General features: G+C 44.0%; 1 protein-coding gene across 1 annotated transcript in view; it reads left to right on the forward strand.

Annotated features, from left to right (window-relative positions):
- The window catches only part of LOC104548675 (claudin-10-like), a 12,555-nt gene extending 317 nt beyond the window's left edge, over positions 1 to 12,238 (forward strand). Inside the window, exons 2-5 of the mRNA XM_010194762.1 lie at positions 5,058 to 5,219; positions 5,383 to 5,464; positions 11,040 to 11,147; positions 11,873 to 12,238. Coding sequence (XP_010193064.1) covers positions 5,058 to 5,219; positions 5,383 to 5,464; positions 11,040 to 11,147; positions 11,873 to 11,987 — 467 coding nt within the window. The 3' untranslated portion in view covers positions 11,988 to 12,238. The remainder of the gene's footprint in view (positions 1 to 5,057; positions 5,220 to 5,382; positions 5,465 to 11,039; positions 11,148 to 11,872) is intronic.
- The last annotated feature ends 2,732 nt before the right edge of the window (positions 12,239 to 14,970 follow it).

The following is a 14,970-nucleotide window of genomic DNA, read 5'->3' on the forward strand; positions in this document are numbered from 1 at the left end:
GCCCGCAAGTGGCCTCTCCTTTCTCTCCTCTTCCTCTCTGCACAGACTTGTGTGGCTGAGCTGGATCCTATTCCCAGTGTTCGGGAACATGGGAACTGCCTCACTCCATCCTCAGGTGTGGGACTCTGAAGACACAAAAAAAGGGCAGATCTGGCTTCCCGTTTTCCCTGAAGTGTTTGTGTGCAGTAACAATAACCGTGTTGAGATACAGGTAGGGATAACGTGTTGCTCTCCTCAAAATGGTAGGGAGGACTGGGAAATTACTAGAACTATTTTTGTTGTCCTGGGGCAAGGTGGCTCCGCTCCACTCCGGCCTCACGTAGATGGAGGGGCTTTGCCTCGCAGAGCAGTTCCTCTTCTATGGAAATTATTTTTTTAAATAATAAACTTCTGAGTTTTTCTGGACTTCTTGTCTGAAGAGACCACTCAGGTCCACCAGAGGATCAGAGGCAACACAACAGGGTAACAAATCTGGGTATCACCATGCCAGGTGCCACCACACTCCTGTGGGGTGCAGGAGCAGTCCTTCCTTCTCCAGAAGCTGTGTTGTAGTTTTGGGTCAGGAGTGATCTGGAGATGGGTCCCCCTTACCCTTGTTTCAGTTTGCATCACGGGGTGGTCTTGAACTGTGCTCCCCAGATTGCTGTAGAGTGGTAGGGCAACAGGGCTGCCCTGATGACCTTCAGGCCATCACTCCTCACAAGCAGTTGCCAGAGAAAATTGTGTGTGATGCCCTTCCACATTTATGTATTCCTGTAGAAGAAATCAGTTTGGCCAGCCCTCATTAGGGCCTCAGCCCCACATGCTGTGTGGAAGCAAAAATATTCTTGCTGTTGGTGGGACTTAGAATCGTTTTGGGTTTACTTTTGTGCACTGTTGTTCATAGGTGGAAACTTGGTGATGAAAGCACCTCCTCAAAAGAGGACGTATCAGTTTCCGTGCTTCCAACGGTGGATCTGATGACCTTTTGCAAGAACAGAGCTGAACAAAAATTTACTTATGAGCAAAAAGAGGGTATTAGAGCTTAGAAAAACATACAAAGACAATGGGTGTGTACTTTTAGAAGGAATCTGTACTCTATCTGTAAGGCAACCTCTTATACGTCATGTGAGGCAGGCTGCGGGATGCCAACAGAGGCCTTTATTGGGAAAGTGACAGTCCCCAGAACTTTGCATATGTTTGGGTTTTGGTGTTTGGTTTTTTTTTCTAAGTGTCATATGACAGGAATCTATGAGATCCTCCTCACTCTTTGTGAGCATGAGAGGCAGGCGAGAGCAGTGAGGCAAGAAAGATGAAGATCTAAGAAGATTAATTTGAATGCAAGACAACGCATTTGTTTAAAAAAAACCACCTTGAATTAGGTTTCTCTTGGAATGCTGCTAAACATGACTTTATGAGTAATGCATGTTTTTTCTGCTTGTCTGTTTAAAACATACAGCTTTTTGTTGCTTGGGAGCTTCATTTGGGTGGTCAATCTGTGCATGATAAGCTTCCTATAGGAGCAATAAATATTTGGAAAGGGGACAGTCTTTGGTCTTCAGTGGAGGAGTGTTGAGAAACAGGTAGCTCTGCCTTACTCTTCTCTGCATTATAAGCCTTGGTAAGCTGTGTGATGTTCTTGCTTTCTAGGACACAAAGAAAAAGTTTAATTACTACACCTACCTGAAAAGAGGTTGTAGCGAGGTGGGGGTCAGCCTCTTCTCCCTGGTAGCTAGTGATAGGACAAGGGGTAACGGCCTCAAGCTGCACCAGAGGAGGTTTGGGTTGGATATTAGGAGGTATTTCTGACTGGCAGGGTTGTCAAGCATTGGAACAGGCTGCCCAGGGAGGTGGTTTAAACCCTCTGGAGGTGTTTAAAAGACAAGTGGATGTTGTACTTAGGGACATGGTCTAGTGGTGGACTTAGGGCTGGTTCAATGGTTGGACTCAACGATCTTAAAGGTCTTTTCCAACCAAAACCATTCGATGATCTTATGATTCTATGATTCTCTTACAGCTAAATGCTATACATAGTTTTAACCTAGAGTCCAAGCACTAGGAGGCTGGAAATGGTGAAAAGTTTGATTTTGACCTTTTATGTTTCCTAATTCTCCAGTCAACCTAGTGGGACTAACAGAGCCATCTGCTCTTCCATGTTACTGGTGTAGATTGTCATTTTTTTTCACATATTTTGTTTTAAAAATGTGTGCCAGGTGGATGATTGCTGTGGTGAACTGAAACAAGTCTTACTGTGGCTGGCCTGCCCAGTTTGGTGAAATATTTAGTGAGGAAGGTTATTCATTCAGCAGAACTGAGCAGTCCTCCAGCTCATGCTGTTTATAATTGAAAATGATTTCTGGGTGAGCGAGTTAATTATTTCTTGCTGTCTCACTACCCTCTGCCTATTTTAAAACTGTGTATTGACCTTCAGAAACAGCTGAATTTCAGCCCTGTGGTTCCTAGCATATGCTGGTTATTTTGGTTGGGGTGAATATTTACTGTTTCCCCTAGGACTTTCAAACATAAATAAAAGTTTAGAGGACCTCTGGGTAAATATGTTCATGGTTCAGCACTTTAATGTGTCAATTAGCTACTAACAGTGTCAATAAATTGGACCTGTCAAAAATAATAGCTTCCTTGCCAGTCATCGTCTCCCGCTTTACCTGTGTGCTACAAGAAACACAGGGCACACCACCAAAAGTAGTAAAAGCCAACTTTTCCATGCCTGCAGCAAAAATTAACAAAGCAAGACTGCTTTCATCAGATTTGGGTTTTGTAAGCTAAGAACCACCTTTTGAAATCTTCCTAAAGCCCTTATCCTACTGACAACCCTTGGGTTTCATCCAAGTGCAGAAAAAGGAGTAAGAACAGGGGATTTGACTCAAAAGGAGAGGTGTACCTATCACCTGAGTTTGAACTGAACTGTTTGGGAGTGTGGTTTTATGTCAGTGTTGGGGAAATTTTACTCTGCCCAGTGCAATGAGAAAGGTGGTAATCTTGTCTGATTTTAGGTAACTGCAATCTGGCTTTTCACTGTGAGCCACCCTAGGCTCTCTGCTTCATTTATCATAATGGAGAAAAGGAGATTTCATCCTTCTACCATAGGAGTCTACCCTATAGTTCAGACTTAACATACCTGGTTATGACCATGGACACTTCAGCAGGCACAAATTACTCTTTTATATTCCAACATGAGAGTTAGAATCACTGAATTATAAAATCATTAAGGTTGGAAAAGACCTCTAAGATCATCAAATCCAACTGTCAACCCAACACCACCATACCCACTAAACCATGTCCCATATTGCCACATCTACACATTTTTTGAACACCTCCAGGGACGGTGACTCCACCACCTCTCTGGGCAGCCTGTTCCAATGCTTGACCACTCTTCCAGTAAATGAAATTTTCCTAATATCCAATCTAAACCTTCCCTGGCGCAACTTGAGGCCATTTCCTCTTGACCTTTTGCTAGTTACTTGGGAGAAGAGACCAACACTCAGCTCAAATTTGTAGGAGTTACAGTTATTTCATTGACTGTTGTGTGGTCCTTCAGCAGAGGGGCTGCAGGAGCATTTTGCAAATGCATGCCAACAGATGTAGATAAATGGCAGTAGGTTGTGGTTGCAGACGAGCAGCACAGCACCTACATTTGGTAGGACTGATGAAATGGAGTGTTAGGTGCCACAAATTGTGTCTTGTGCGGTGCTTGTTGCAGAAAGCTGTGAACCAATTGGGAGTTTTTAGACATTGTTTGAATGCAGAGCAGTCATCCTGGAGCAGTGTCTGAAGTGGGTGGCAGTGAGGGGAGTAGAAGGCAGCCAAGCATCAGTGGTAGCCACTGGCAGCTCAAGGACCTGTCAGCCAGACACAGATTTCTCTTTAATGAATTTATCCAGTCTCTCTTTGAATCTCTGCAAACCTTTAGCATCCACATATCCTGTGGAAAGGAGTTCCACAACTTCATTATATGAACAAGGGCACCTTTTGGTTTGAATCTGCTGCCTTCTGTTTTTTATTAGATGTCCTCTAGTTCCCATTTTAATATATTAATTTTCTATGTATGAAATAATTTTGTGCAGTTTTGGGGTTTTTTTTTGTTTATTGGTTATTACATAAAATTTGGTGTAATCGGCAATGAAAACATGGTTTAGCTCTGCACATTTCCACCCACTGGAGATCAAAGCAAAAAGAATTAATACCCTAATAGCGACAGTACATTTTCATTTTAAATGAGATGTAACAGCAGGTTATGAAGAAAAACATCTTGTGATGGTTATTCAGCTGTGTAAGATTGCAGTGTTCCACCCTGTAAACAGCAATACCAGATTATCACAGCCTTTCAATTACAAGATGTTTTTGAAAGGGAAAGGAGGCCAAGCAGGCCCTTGTCCTGCTGACAGGCCCTGCCCCTGGGACGTCCAGCTCAGAGCAGCCTCAGTGCATGGCAAAATGGTGTGTAGCTAAAAGATATTTTAGAAAAGACATTTGTCCGGGCAGTGTGGCAGTGGTTTGCTTTATCTCAAAGAAGTTCTGCTATCCTTGAAGCTGGGCTCGTGTTGGACTTCCTTGCAGAGTGAGGGCCTTTGTGGATCCAAATCCAACTGGTGGAATGTCCAGGCAGGCCCAGGACCCCAGGCAGGATCTGTGCTGCCAGTCTGCTCCCATTTGTGTAGCATCTGCAATACATTCACAACCAGACTGACATGTAAGACTGGCCTTGTGGGCACAGAGCGGCTCTGCAGCCTGTGGCAGCCACTGCACAGACCACGTGGAGTTGCTCTTCAAAACCTCATGGGTACAGCCTCTTGCCAGATATTCTGCCCAATGCCACGGGGTTATTTTTTGCAGTCCTGAGTGCCACAATGTGTTTCTTGTGAACTAAGTTCAGGAGGTGATGCCCTGTGAAGGGCAAAATTGCCTAGGAGGAGACACTCAATGGTAAGGTGACATTACTCCAGCCAAGGTCTGATGTGGTTTGCAATGGCTAATGCCAAACGCTGCGCAGAGGGAAAGGAGCTACCAGAAACCTGTTGTGGTCTCAGTTCTCACCTTAGCCTTGCTCTTTGTCACCACAGGTTACATCCAAGCCTGCAGAGGACTGATGATCTCCGCCGTCTGCCTGGGCTTCTTTGGTGCCGTTTTCGGACTGGTTGGGATGAAGTGTACAAAAGTTGGAGGCTCCGATCAGACTAAAGCAAAAATAGCTTGTTTAGCTGGACTGATTTTCATACTCTCTGGTAAATATACCTTGTTTCTCTAAGTTTGGCTATTTGAAGTCATACCAGAGCTGCTGCTTTTCCGCAGAAATCACACACAAGTCTCCGTGACTTCACTGGCTTCAGAGTCAGGCCTGAAGCTCTTCTGCTGGCTCCACTGAATGGTTTGTCTTATGCTTTTCAGGGTTGTGCTCTATGACTAGTTGTTCCCTGTATGCAAACAGGATTACGTCTGAGTTCTTTGATCCTTCTTTTGTTGCACAAAAGTAAGTACTTTCCTATACCCATAAATCTTTCAAAGAAGTAGACCTTAAGTTTTGTACTGCACACCAGAGCCCTTTTAGACAGAGAGCAGGTGCTTCTCCTGTTGGGCAGAGGAGGAGAGTGGGTTGTAGGTTTGTTTAATCATATTTTCCAACTGGAGTAAGTGTGGGCTGAAATTTAATGAAGGAGCACCTTCCTGTACAGTGATTGCTGTGTAATCCAGGATTATTGCGGTTTGGCAGGGTTCTGCCCCACTTGCCGCAGAGCGGATGGGGTTAACCAGGAGGGGAGCTTGCGTTTGTGTCAGAGGTGCAGCAAAAGGATTGCACAAGACAGAGGCGCTCATTAGGCACATCATTTGATAGGAAAGGAAGAAAAAGATTTCCTTAAGATTTTGACAGAAGGTGGTTTCCCTAAAGGTGTCGAGCTCTGTGCAATCTTGTCTCCTCTTGAAGAGAGGTTTCTGCAGGCTTTGTGGACTTTTTGCTGACTGATTTTGAAAGCCAGATGGCTGGAATTTGGATCATAAATGTTACTGGAACCTGCGATCTTATAGGCACTAGCATAAATTCTTTGACTGTACTTGTAATTAAATTTAAGGGAGCGAAGTGTTTATGGAATTGCAGGATCCATACCAGAAATAATGAGCATCTCTAAAGACTCACTTTAAAGCTGTGCGAGTTCTCAGGACCTACAAAGGCAGCAAGTCAAAAACCAGCGCTTGGATTTTGGGTTCGCATCTTAACTACCAAGTCTGAAAACATTGGCTGCAAATTATAGCATCATAGACTTTGCTGTTTTGCCTTCTCACATAATGTAAAGTTATCTTTAAAGACAAGGATTTCAATGTTTTCTTGGTGGTGATTCCAGGATGTGTCAAGCACTGGGTATGCATTTCCCCGAGATGAAAGTGAAGGCTTAGTAAGGAACCCTGAGCCTTTCTGTTTTTTCTTTGGTAGAAAGAAAATAGTCTAAATAAATAACAGCAACTGTATCCATGTTTGGGGTAGGGCTGCCACTGCTTCTCCTGTCTTGAAAGCAAGTCCATATTAGCTTGCTCCATAATTCTGCTATAGTTTCTGCTTGTTTGATATGGTGAGGACAGGATCCCAAGGCCTCCAGAAGAAACAAGATTGTGAGGTACTGTGAAGAAAATGGAGTCTGGCTATATAGCCAGAAGTTAATATTCATCAGGCTTACTATTCCTAGTGAAAAATACCGTGGTTGGTTGCCAGAAGTCCCTTTCCTACGCTGTATCCCTACGCAGGAATAAGAGCAGGCCGACCTCACAGCTGAGTTCTGCTGCTGGGGAATGAGAAATCCAGTTTAAATATTGAAATAAAGGTAGTAAAACATCCTCTGCAGAAATTGCCTTTTTCCTGGAAAGCCAGCATAGCTCAACTGTGGGCACACATAATCACAACTGCAAAGATAAAGGCAGAGAGGAGCGCCAGAATTTGTAATTTGAGTTGTGAATTATGTATGTAACTCCTTTCTCTCTGGACCAATGTAAAACATGTTGGAGTAGTGTATTTTGTTGCCTTCTCTGAACTCTTTGATATGGGTTGCAGAAGCATTTAGTATGTTTTGCAAGTATATTGTTGAAATCTATTATTGGCTCTTCACTGAGATAGGGAGCTGCTTTGGGTTTCAGCCTTTCACATTTTGCTGCACATTTCTCTCCTGAAGTTATTCTGGCAGTGTCAAGGACAAGCTTGAGATACCGTTAACAAAAAATGAATGACAGGAGGTGTTTAGCATCGTCTCATCCATCAGAATTTCCCTCCATCTTTTTGCATTTGGAAGAGGCACCCTGACTATGTATGGGTGCAGGAGGAATCAGAGACCTGCCTAAATCTGTTGCCTGAGAGACTTCTGGTTTGAATTGTGTACCTGACTGAGGAATTACAGGTACCAGGGGGACACCCTAAAACCCAACCTACTTAGAAAGAGATCTTGGGCTGAACTTCATGCCCCGCTGCAATAGATGGCATTGCTAATTTAAGAGAGCTCCAAGGGAATTGCTTGACCCTATGTAATAACATGTGCAGAGTCTTGGCGACAGCACGGGATGCCTTGGTGTGTGCAGCCAAGATGGATTTCATTTTTCTTCAGACACCTCTAATAGGAGAAAATCTGTTTTGCTGTTGCTCCCACGTCTCCTCTTAGGAAACTATTTTGTCACTTTACTACTTTTACTTAAAAAAAACCCCAACCCTCTTATAGTCTTCATCCTTTTTGTCCCTTGCCACAGTTAGAACTCCATAATCACGATTAGTCTCTCTGATGAATAGGGTTAGTTTATCCAAATTATCTAGCTAACTTCCCATTTTCTTTTATAGACAATTGTTTCCCTTCAGCTTTCTCCTCTCTGAATTGTGCACGGTTCACACAGGTGCTCTTTCCACTGTCCTGCTGTTACATTTGAATCTATTTTTCATTTTCCAATAATTGTAAAATTAGACATTCGAAATGTGTATTTCCCTTGGGTAGCTGTGCTGATTTGGTAGGTAGGTCAGTATGTCCTTGCCATATGCCGACATCCAGTCAGCTAATAAAGCTTCCGCTGGTTTGGTTGGAAGTTTACTTTGTGGTGCTAATGTATGTAACTACTAGAATACTTTTCTTCCATACTGATATTATACTTCCTTTCTTTCACTGAATTCTGCCCCTGGATTACAGCAAAAAATCTGCTTTTCTCCTGCTTGGCCAGTGCAGTTGAAGGTCTCTGCATTTGACTTCTCTTAGTCCTCAGCAGTCACCACCTCTAAGCCTCTTCATCGATGTTTTGCCCCCCCCCCACCCTGAGCTGCCAATGATCTCTAATCAGATTGGTTTTACAGATTGGAGACAGTGGAAACGCAGCCACAGACTTCAGAGAGTGGCTGCTTTGGTTCTTTAAGAATTATGTTTCCTGCAAAGGTTTTAATGATAAAGAGGGAAGGGAAAAACAGCAAGTGCAGAAATTTCTTCTAAAAAACCCTATCTCCTTTTTTTTTTTTCTGGAGGCACCAGTGCATGTAAAGGGTTTTTCATATGGTAAGGTGCTTTTTTTTCCATGCTGCATTTTGATGGGAGGATAGAGTTGCCTTATTTAGTGCTGAAAAGATGAATTGGATAAAATCCAGGGAGCCACACACGGTTTGATATGCAATTGAAAATTCAAAGTTTTCCTCCTAAGCACCAGTGTAAATCAAAAGGTCTTTTATCTGCTTAAAGGTGTGGATTCCCTCCAATTAGGCCAGCTCTGCAAGTCATTAACCTTGCTGTGTGTCAGTCACTGAGAAAGGTCCATATATGCAATCTCTTTCTACATGTGATAGTAACAAATGTTGTTTAAAAACTACAACTGATCCCAAGAACAAAGGCCAGACCCCATATCTTCTTTCCCAAGTCAGGTGACCCTTCTTTACCCAATTAAACCAAATGTAATCTTGATTTCTTTTCTGTACAGCTGAAGAGCTTCAGGAGATGGCAATCCGTCTCCTTATCTCTCTCATGTTCGCCTCTGGTCAACTCTTCAGTGTTGTTAGATGGAAATGTGGAAATGAACTTGTGTTTCCCACCTTCTAGGCAAATGGTCTTGGCAAGTAAGTTCTTACAGCAGCAGCCTTCCTGGACCTGTCTTGGTCCAGCTGTGTCTTCCAGCACCATGGTGGTCTGCTTTGGCTTTTTTGGGGAGCCCAACCCTGGTCCACATACCTTAGGTGTGCTCTGGCAGTACCTGTGGGGATGGAGGGATCCCCAGGGTGATGCTTACCTTGTGTCACTTCACCTCAGTTAATCACTTTGATCTGCCTTTACAGCTCGTTAAAGAGGCACCTCGAGGGTGTGATACGTAATTTGGAAGTGCACTTCGTGTGTATTTCTTGTGTGTTGACTCTTAACAGGATCCTAGGTGATGGGCTCTGATGTAGAGATCTGCTTCCAATCAGAGAACGCTCCAGTCCTTGAACAGACAGAAGTCTGCTCAGGCCTTGTGAAAACTGTAGCACATGGTTGGAAATGTGAGTTAGAATTAAAGCTTTACACATTTGGTGGATTTTGAAGTCAAACGGCACTGGGTGCCGGGTTTTCCAAGAGTGAAAGGCATCCGAGCTATGGCTTCCAGCAGTTCAGTTTGGGGGTGGCTGCCTAAGTCCCACACTGCGTATGGAGAATGTCTGGGGCAATCTGATCCTTTTTTAGCAAAGGATGATAGAGAAGAACTCTGCTTAGGATGATATGAATGGAAAATGAAAAAGAAGCCTGGAAGTTAGAGCACTAGCGGGACCATGAAGAGTCAGGTGCAAGCCCTCACAAAGTGTCCTACCTCTGAGCTCCAATGGCTCCATCTCTTTTTGGCAATAAGTCCCCAGGTCAGAAATTACTTGAACCTGGGTGTCCCTGTCATCTAGCTCAGATATCCTGCATGTGGCTTTTTCTCCCTGTATTGTGCTTTACCTCCAGGTGGAATCTCAAGAAAACAGGGAAAAGTGATTTTTGGTTCTCTGGTCAGCGTTTGCCTCCTTGTGACCTATGACAGAAGTTGCCGTATCATTTTCTGGGTGTCCAGGCTCACTGGCAATTTTTGAGTGTTTCCACAGTGTCATCTTTGTAAAGACGCACTTTTTAGAGCAGCTTACAGGTAGTTTCAGTTACGTATTGTGGCTAATGTTAAATTAGGATCTGTTCACGTGAAATCCACCACACAGGGTTTTGGTTTTACAGGCCGGTTGTCGAGCAGGGCCTTTCATTTGGCCACCTCACCCGATAACTGTGGCTGGATAGGGGACAAAGGCCTGCGTTTTCAACACCAGATCCTTGTAGTAAGAAGGGGATAAAGGATTCCTCAGGGAGGAATTGGAGCAGAGAAGAAGGAGAAGACGACGCTGTACTAATAGTGATGGATACGAGACTCTGGAGACTGTTGGGTCTGTGGCCTAACAGAGGTCATCCTGAATGTTACAGAGAGTGGCACCCCAGGCAAAGAGCTAAGGAATGGAGGGGACAAGAGGCAGCCATGGCTTGTCCCTCATCTTGAAGCTCCACAGCTCGGGTTATGGGTGCTGAGCTCGAGCAGGAGCTTCTTCTTCAATTGTCCTTCATTTAATACTGTTGCTTGGGAAACTTGAACTCACTGTTGTGTGCTAACGCTCCTGAAGCACCACTGTCTCCTCTTGGAGCCAAATCGAGACTGCAAACAAATGGTGGCAGAGGGGACCATTGCTGGTGAGCTGGAGCTGTGCCCAGGGGCTGAAGTGGCCTAAGGGGACAGGAGCTGTAAAGGGGTGAAAGAATGGCATAGCCCCACAGCCAGGCAGTCCAGGAGGAGATGTGGAAAAGCCAGGCACCCCAGCTGGCTGCCTGCGGAGATCAGCATTGCCCAGGTGTATGGCAAGGATGGAGTTTGCCTCCTGAGTAAGAGGGAAACAATGAAAAGAACATGGGTGAGTGGCAGAGCTGCTGATTTTGCAATGAGTAACGTGTATGTCAATGGCAAGTTATTCAGGAAAAAGTAAAATTTAGTTCTTTTATTCTGAAAAATAGTTAAGTTCATGTTCTCTGTTGCTAAACCTGTTGATTAACTTCCTGTAGGTATGAATTGGGAGCAGCTTTGTTCATTGGATGGGCTGGAGCTTCCCTCTGCATCATTGGTGGCAGTATATTCTGCTTCTCAATAGCTGATAACAGTAACTCTCCAAGGTAAAACACAAGTTGCACTTACCGAAAGAAATCAGTATTAGCACATTTGTACCTGCTATGTGTATGTGGCTTGATTACTTTTCCAAAACACTTTTTAGTGAGGTTCAGAAAAGGATTTTGTGGGTGAAAGAAAATAATGGGATTTGAGGACAATGCTCTATCATTAATGTAATTAGGAAAAGCTATTGACTCAGAACAAATACTCATATACTGTATATATACTGTAATATATACAGCTGGAAAAAAAATGCATTCACTGATGTTGGAAATGCAGTCAGGTCCCCTTCCAGATGGGAGCAGACCAGTTTATTTAATCACAAATCATCAGCTCAAAAGTGAGCAGTGAAGGACAGCAGTGGTGGCAGTGGGACCGCCAGCAGCAGCAGAGGGGCAATAACGAAGAGGCACACCTGAAGGGAGTAACTGCTCACCTAGGGTCTGCCACAGCCTAAATATTTAATGATTTGGCCCTAATTTACTTGGCTGTGAATGAGGGATACAATCTTACATAAAAGTGAAGTGCAAAGAGAGGTGCTGGAGGGGAAATGTGAAACCAGAATGAAACCCCAGAGGCAAGGAAGGTGTCCCCTGGGCTCCTTCCCCTAAAATGTATAGGTACATTCCTATACATTTCTTCTCATTTTATGTTGCTGTAATGCTTGGATGGAGAGATGGTGCCTGTCTGTGGGATGAGCTGTAAATGGTTGATTCTCTTGTTTTTTCAGGAGGGGGTATGCATATAACGGAGCCACATCTGTGATGTCTTCTCGTACAAAGGTCCACAACACTGTCCCCGACAAAACCCCACCAAAGCACTTTGACAAGAACGCTTATGTTTAATTCTACTGTTGGAAGAGCCAAAGCATTTTAAAAATGAGTTTGTACGTTTCATACAGTGATTTTTCCCCCAACCCCAATGTAATTACCACTAAGACAATGACTTTTTAAAACATTAACTTGCAGCTTTTTACATGTTGATGTAAATTTTATTATATAATATTTTAAGATTGATGTTGGTACTGTAAAGTTTATACCTGGAAATCATGAGCTGATGTTGCTTTCTTGAAAATAATAAACGTGGTATTTACCAACTCCATGTATGTCGATTGCTTACGGGAATGGGATCACACACATAGTGCTGAGTGCAGCGCATCAGTGCAACTGTTCCTGAAATGGGCACAGTATGGGACAAAGCAGCCGTGCTCTGCAGTTTGATACGTAACATATCTCACCACTGAGTGGTGATGTGGGAATTGCAGAGCATAGAATCAGAGAATCACAGCATGGTTTGGGTTGGAAGGGACTTTAAAGCTCATCCAGTCCACCCCCCTGCCATGGGCAGGGGCACCTCCCACCAGACCAGGTTGCCCAAAGCCCTGTCCAACCTGGCCTTGAACACTTCCAGGGAGGGGCATCCACAGCTTCCCTGGGCAACCTGTGCCAGTGTCTCACCACCCTCACAGTAAAGAATTTCCTCCTATTATCTAGTCTAAATCTACCCTGTTCCAGTTTAAAACCATTCCCCTCATTCTATCGCTACCTGCCCTTGTAAACAGTCCCTCCCCAGCTGTCCTGTAGGACCCCTTTAAGTGTAGGAAGGCTGATATAAGGTCTCCTTGCAGCCTTCTCCTCTCCAGGCTGAACAGCCTCATAGGGGAGGTGCTCCAGCCCCTGATCATCTTTGTGGCCCTTCTCTGGACCCACTCCAACAGCTCAATGTCCTTCTTATGTTGGGGGCCCCAGAACTGGATGCAGTACTGCAGGTGAGGTCTCACCAGAGCAGAGCAGAGGGGCAGAATCACCTCCCTCGCTTGCTGCCACACTTCTTGTGATGCAGACAGGATGTGGTTGGCCTCCTGGGCTGCAAGTGCACACAGCTGGCTCACGTTGAGTTGTTCATCAACCAACACCCCCAAGTCCTTCTCCTTGGGACTGCTCTTGAGCACATCGTAGCTGCAGCGCCAGCCTACGATAGTCAGTGGGAAATGGTGGGCTCTTACCTCTGTGTCGCATTGCCAGGGTGGCAAACATGCAACTCGGTCAATTGGGTGCCATGGGAATAAGAAGGGGAAGAGAAGTGAAAATGAGGATAGGATTGGGGAGGCAGGAACAGGACAGACTAATTGGGTACTAAGAGTCAGGGCCAGTTATGGAAACAGTCACTGGAAAGGATCTTGCGTGGCCAAGGATGAATGCGTGCATGAGAATGCACGCATGGCTGCGAGCATTTTTGTGTGCAATGAGAGAAAAGCTCGGTGCTGCAGCCTGTGGGGGATTTGGTGGGTAGGGCAAGGCTCAGAGACAGCTGCTACATCCTGCATTTGCTTTGTGCCACCGGTGACGAGTCACTTCCAAGGGGTTGTTTTTGTTCCCTCCTGCTGAGCAGGGAGCCGGGACACCTTCGGCTCCAGAATTACTCCAGGCCACTGGGGTGCAAGAGGGAAGGAAGAACCCCAAGCAGCACCAGCTGGTCTGCACCCCCAGTGATGTCCCTGAAGGGCTGCCCAAATGAGAGCAGGCAACACTTAACAACACTTTTTAGATAATCCTGAGTTGGTTACAACAGTCCAAAAACTCAACTAGTACCTTTTTTGAGGGCCTGTCCATAGAAATGTGATGGCTTTTGAGGGAATATTTGCACAATGGTTCAATAAATGAGATCAGAGATTATGAGTAATCACAAAACACTTCCTAGACTGGACCCTAAAATCGGATACAAACTCAGGTCTGTCTTGAGGTTTCAACTGATGGAGCCTTGGAGTTTCATTCTGGTACAAGGGTGTGAATATAACAAATGAGTAGTCCTATTTATTCATGGCACAGTATGATAGAAAAGGTTGTATCTGATACCATTTAAACCACATCAGGGTTACAAAGCCATTCAAGGTTCTTTTTACTTTATTTTTGTATTTCATGTAAGTCACACCACCATTGTGCTTTTATAAGGAGGCAGCCAATATGGACGAAACAGAGAAGTACTTGCACAATGGCAGGTCAGTGCTTTCCTCAACTGAAGCTTGTAGTTTTACTATTTTTTTCTCCAATTTTTGTGATTTTACGTTAACTAAGACTCAACTCTAATAGAAAAAAAAAATAACTTCCCCAAATACAAACCACACATTTATGGGTGAGGCCTTTTTTTCCTTTTCATTTGGTGTTTATTGCAAACCATGTTAAAAACATAACATTTTAATGTATGGAAATATTTTCTTTAAAATGTTCACAATTTTATATAAAGTTTATGATAAAATACAAGAAAATGTGCATTTAAAAATGCTGTCGAGTAATACTCTGGAGTAAGTTCTGTTCATTGGTTAACATGCTTTCTTGCAAGACCAGTTTCAATCTGTAATGTAAACATTAGAGGCAAAATCTTCACCTCCGTGAAACCAAAGAGACTTTCACCACTGAGTTCATGAGAAGGAAGCATTAACTCTCAATTTCCAAACAGACATGGCCAGTAATGTGTGGATGAATATTGTTTCAAATTCAGGACTGAAAGACACCAGGGCTCTGTAAACAGCGTTCCTTGCTATTACGTGACCAACGTGAGAAATGAGTAGGAAACACGTGAAGTTTTCAACTATGTTTTCAACCCCAGCAGAACCCGAAAGCAGTGCCTCCCATCAGGAACCCACCAGTTACACGTCTGAAGAATCACTGCAGTCTGTCACAGTGACTAAGCTGCTTTTTAACGTGCTTGTATTGTCAGCTTCGTGAAGGCCTGTTAAAAGAACAAAAAATAGTAACAATTATTAATAATAATTTTGGGGTATTTTTACTCTGTGTTTATCTATGAGAGAAAAGCACACACTGTAGGGAA

The sequence above is a fragment of the Mesitornis unicolor genome, unplaced genomic scaffold, assembly GCF_000695765.1.
Source record: "Mesitornis unicolor isolate BGI_N332 unplaced genomic scaffold, ASM69576v1 scaffold12411, whole genome shotgun sequence".
In the NCBI taxonomy this organism is placed as follows: domain Eukaryota; kingdom Metazoa; phylum Chordata; class Aves; order Mesitornithiformes; family Mesitornithidae; genus Mesitornis; species Mesitornis unicolor.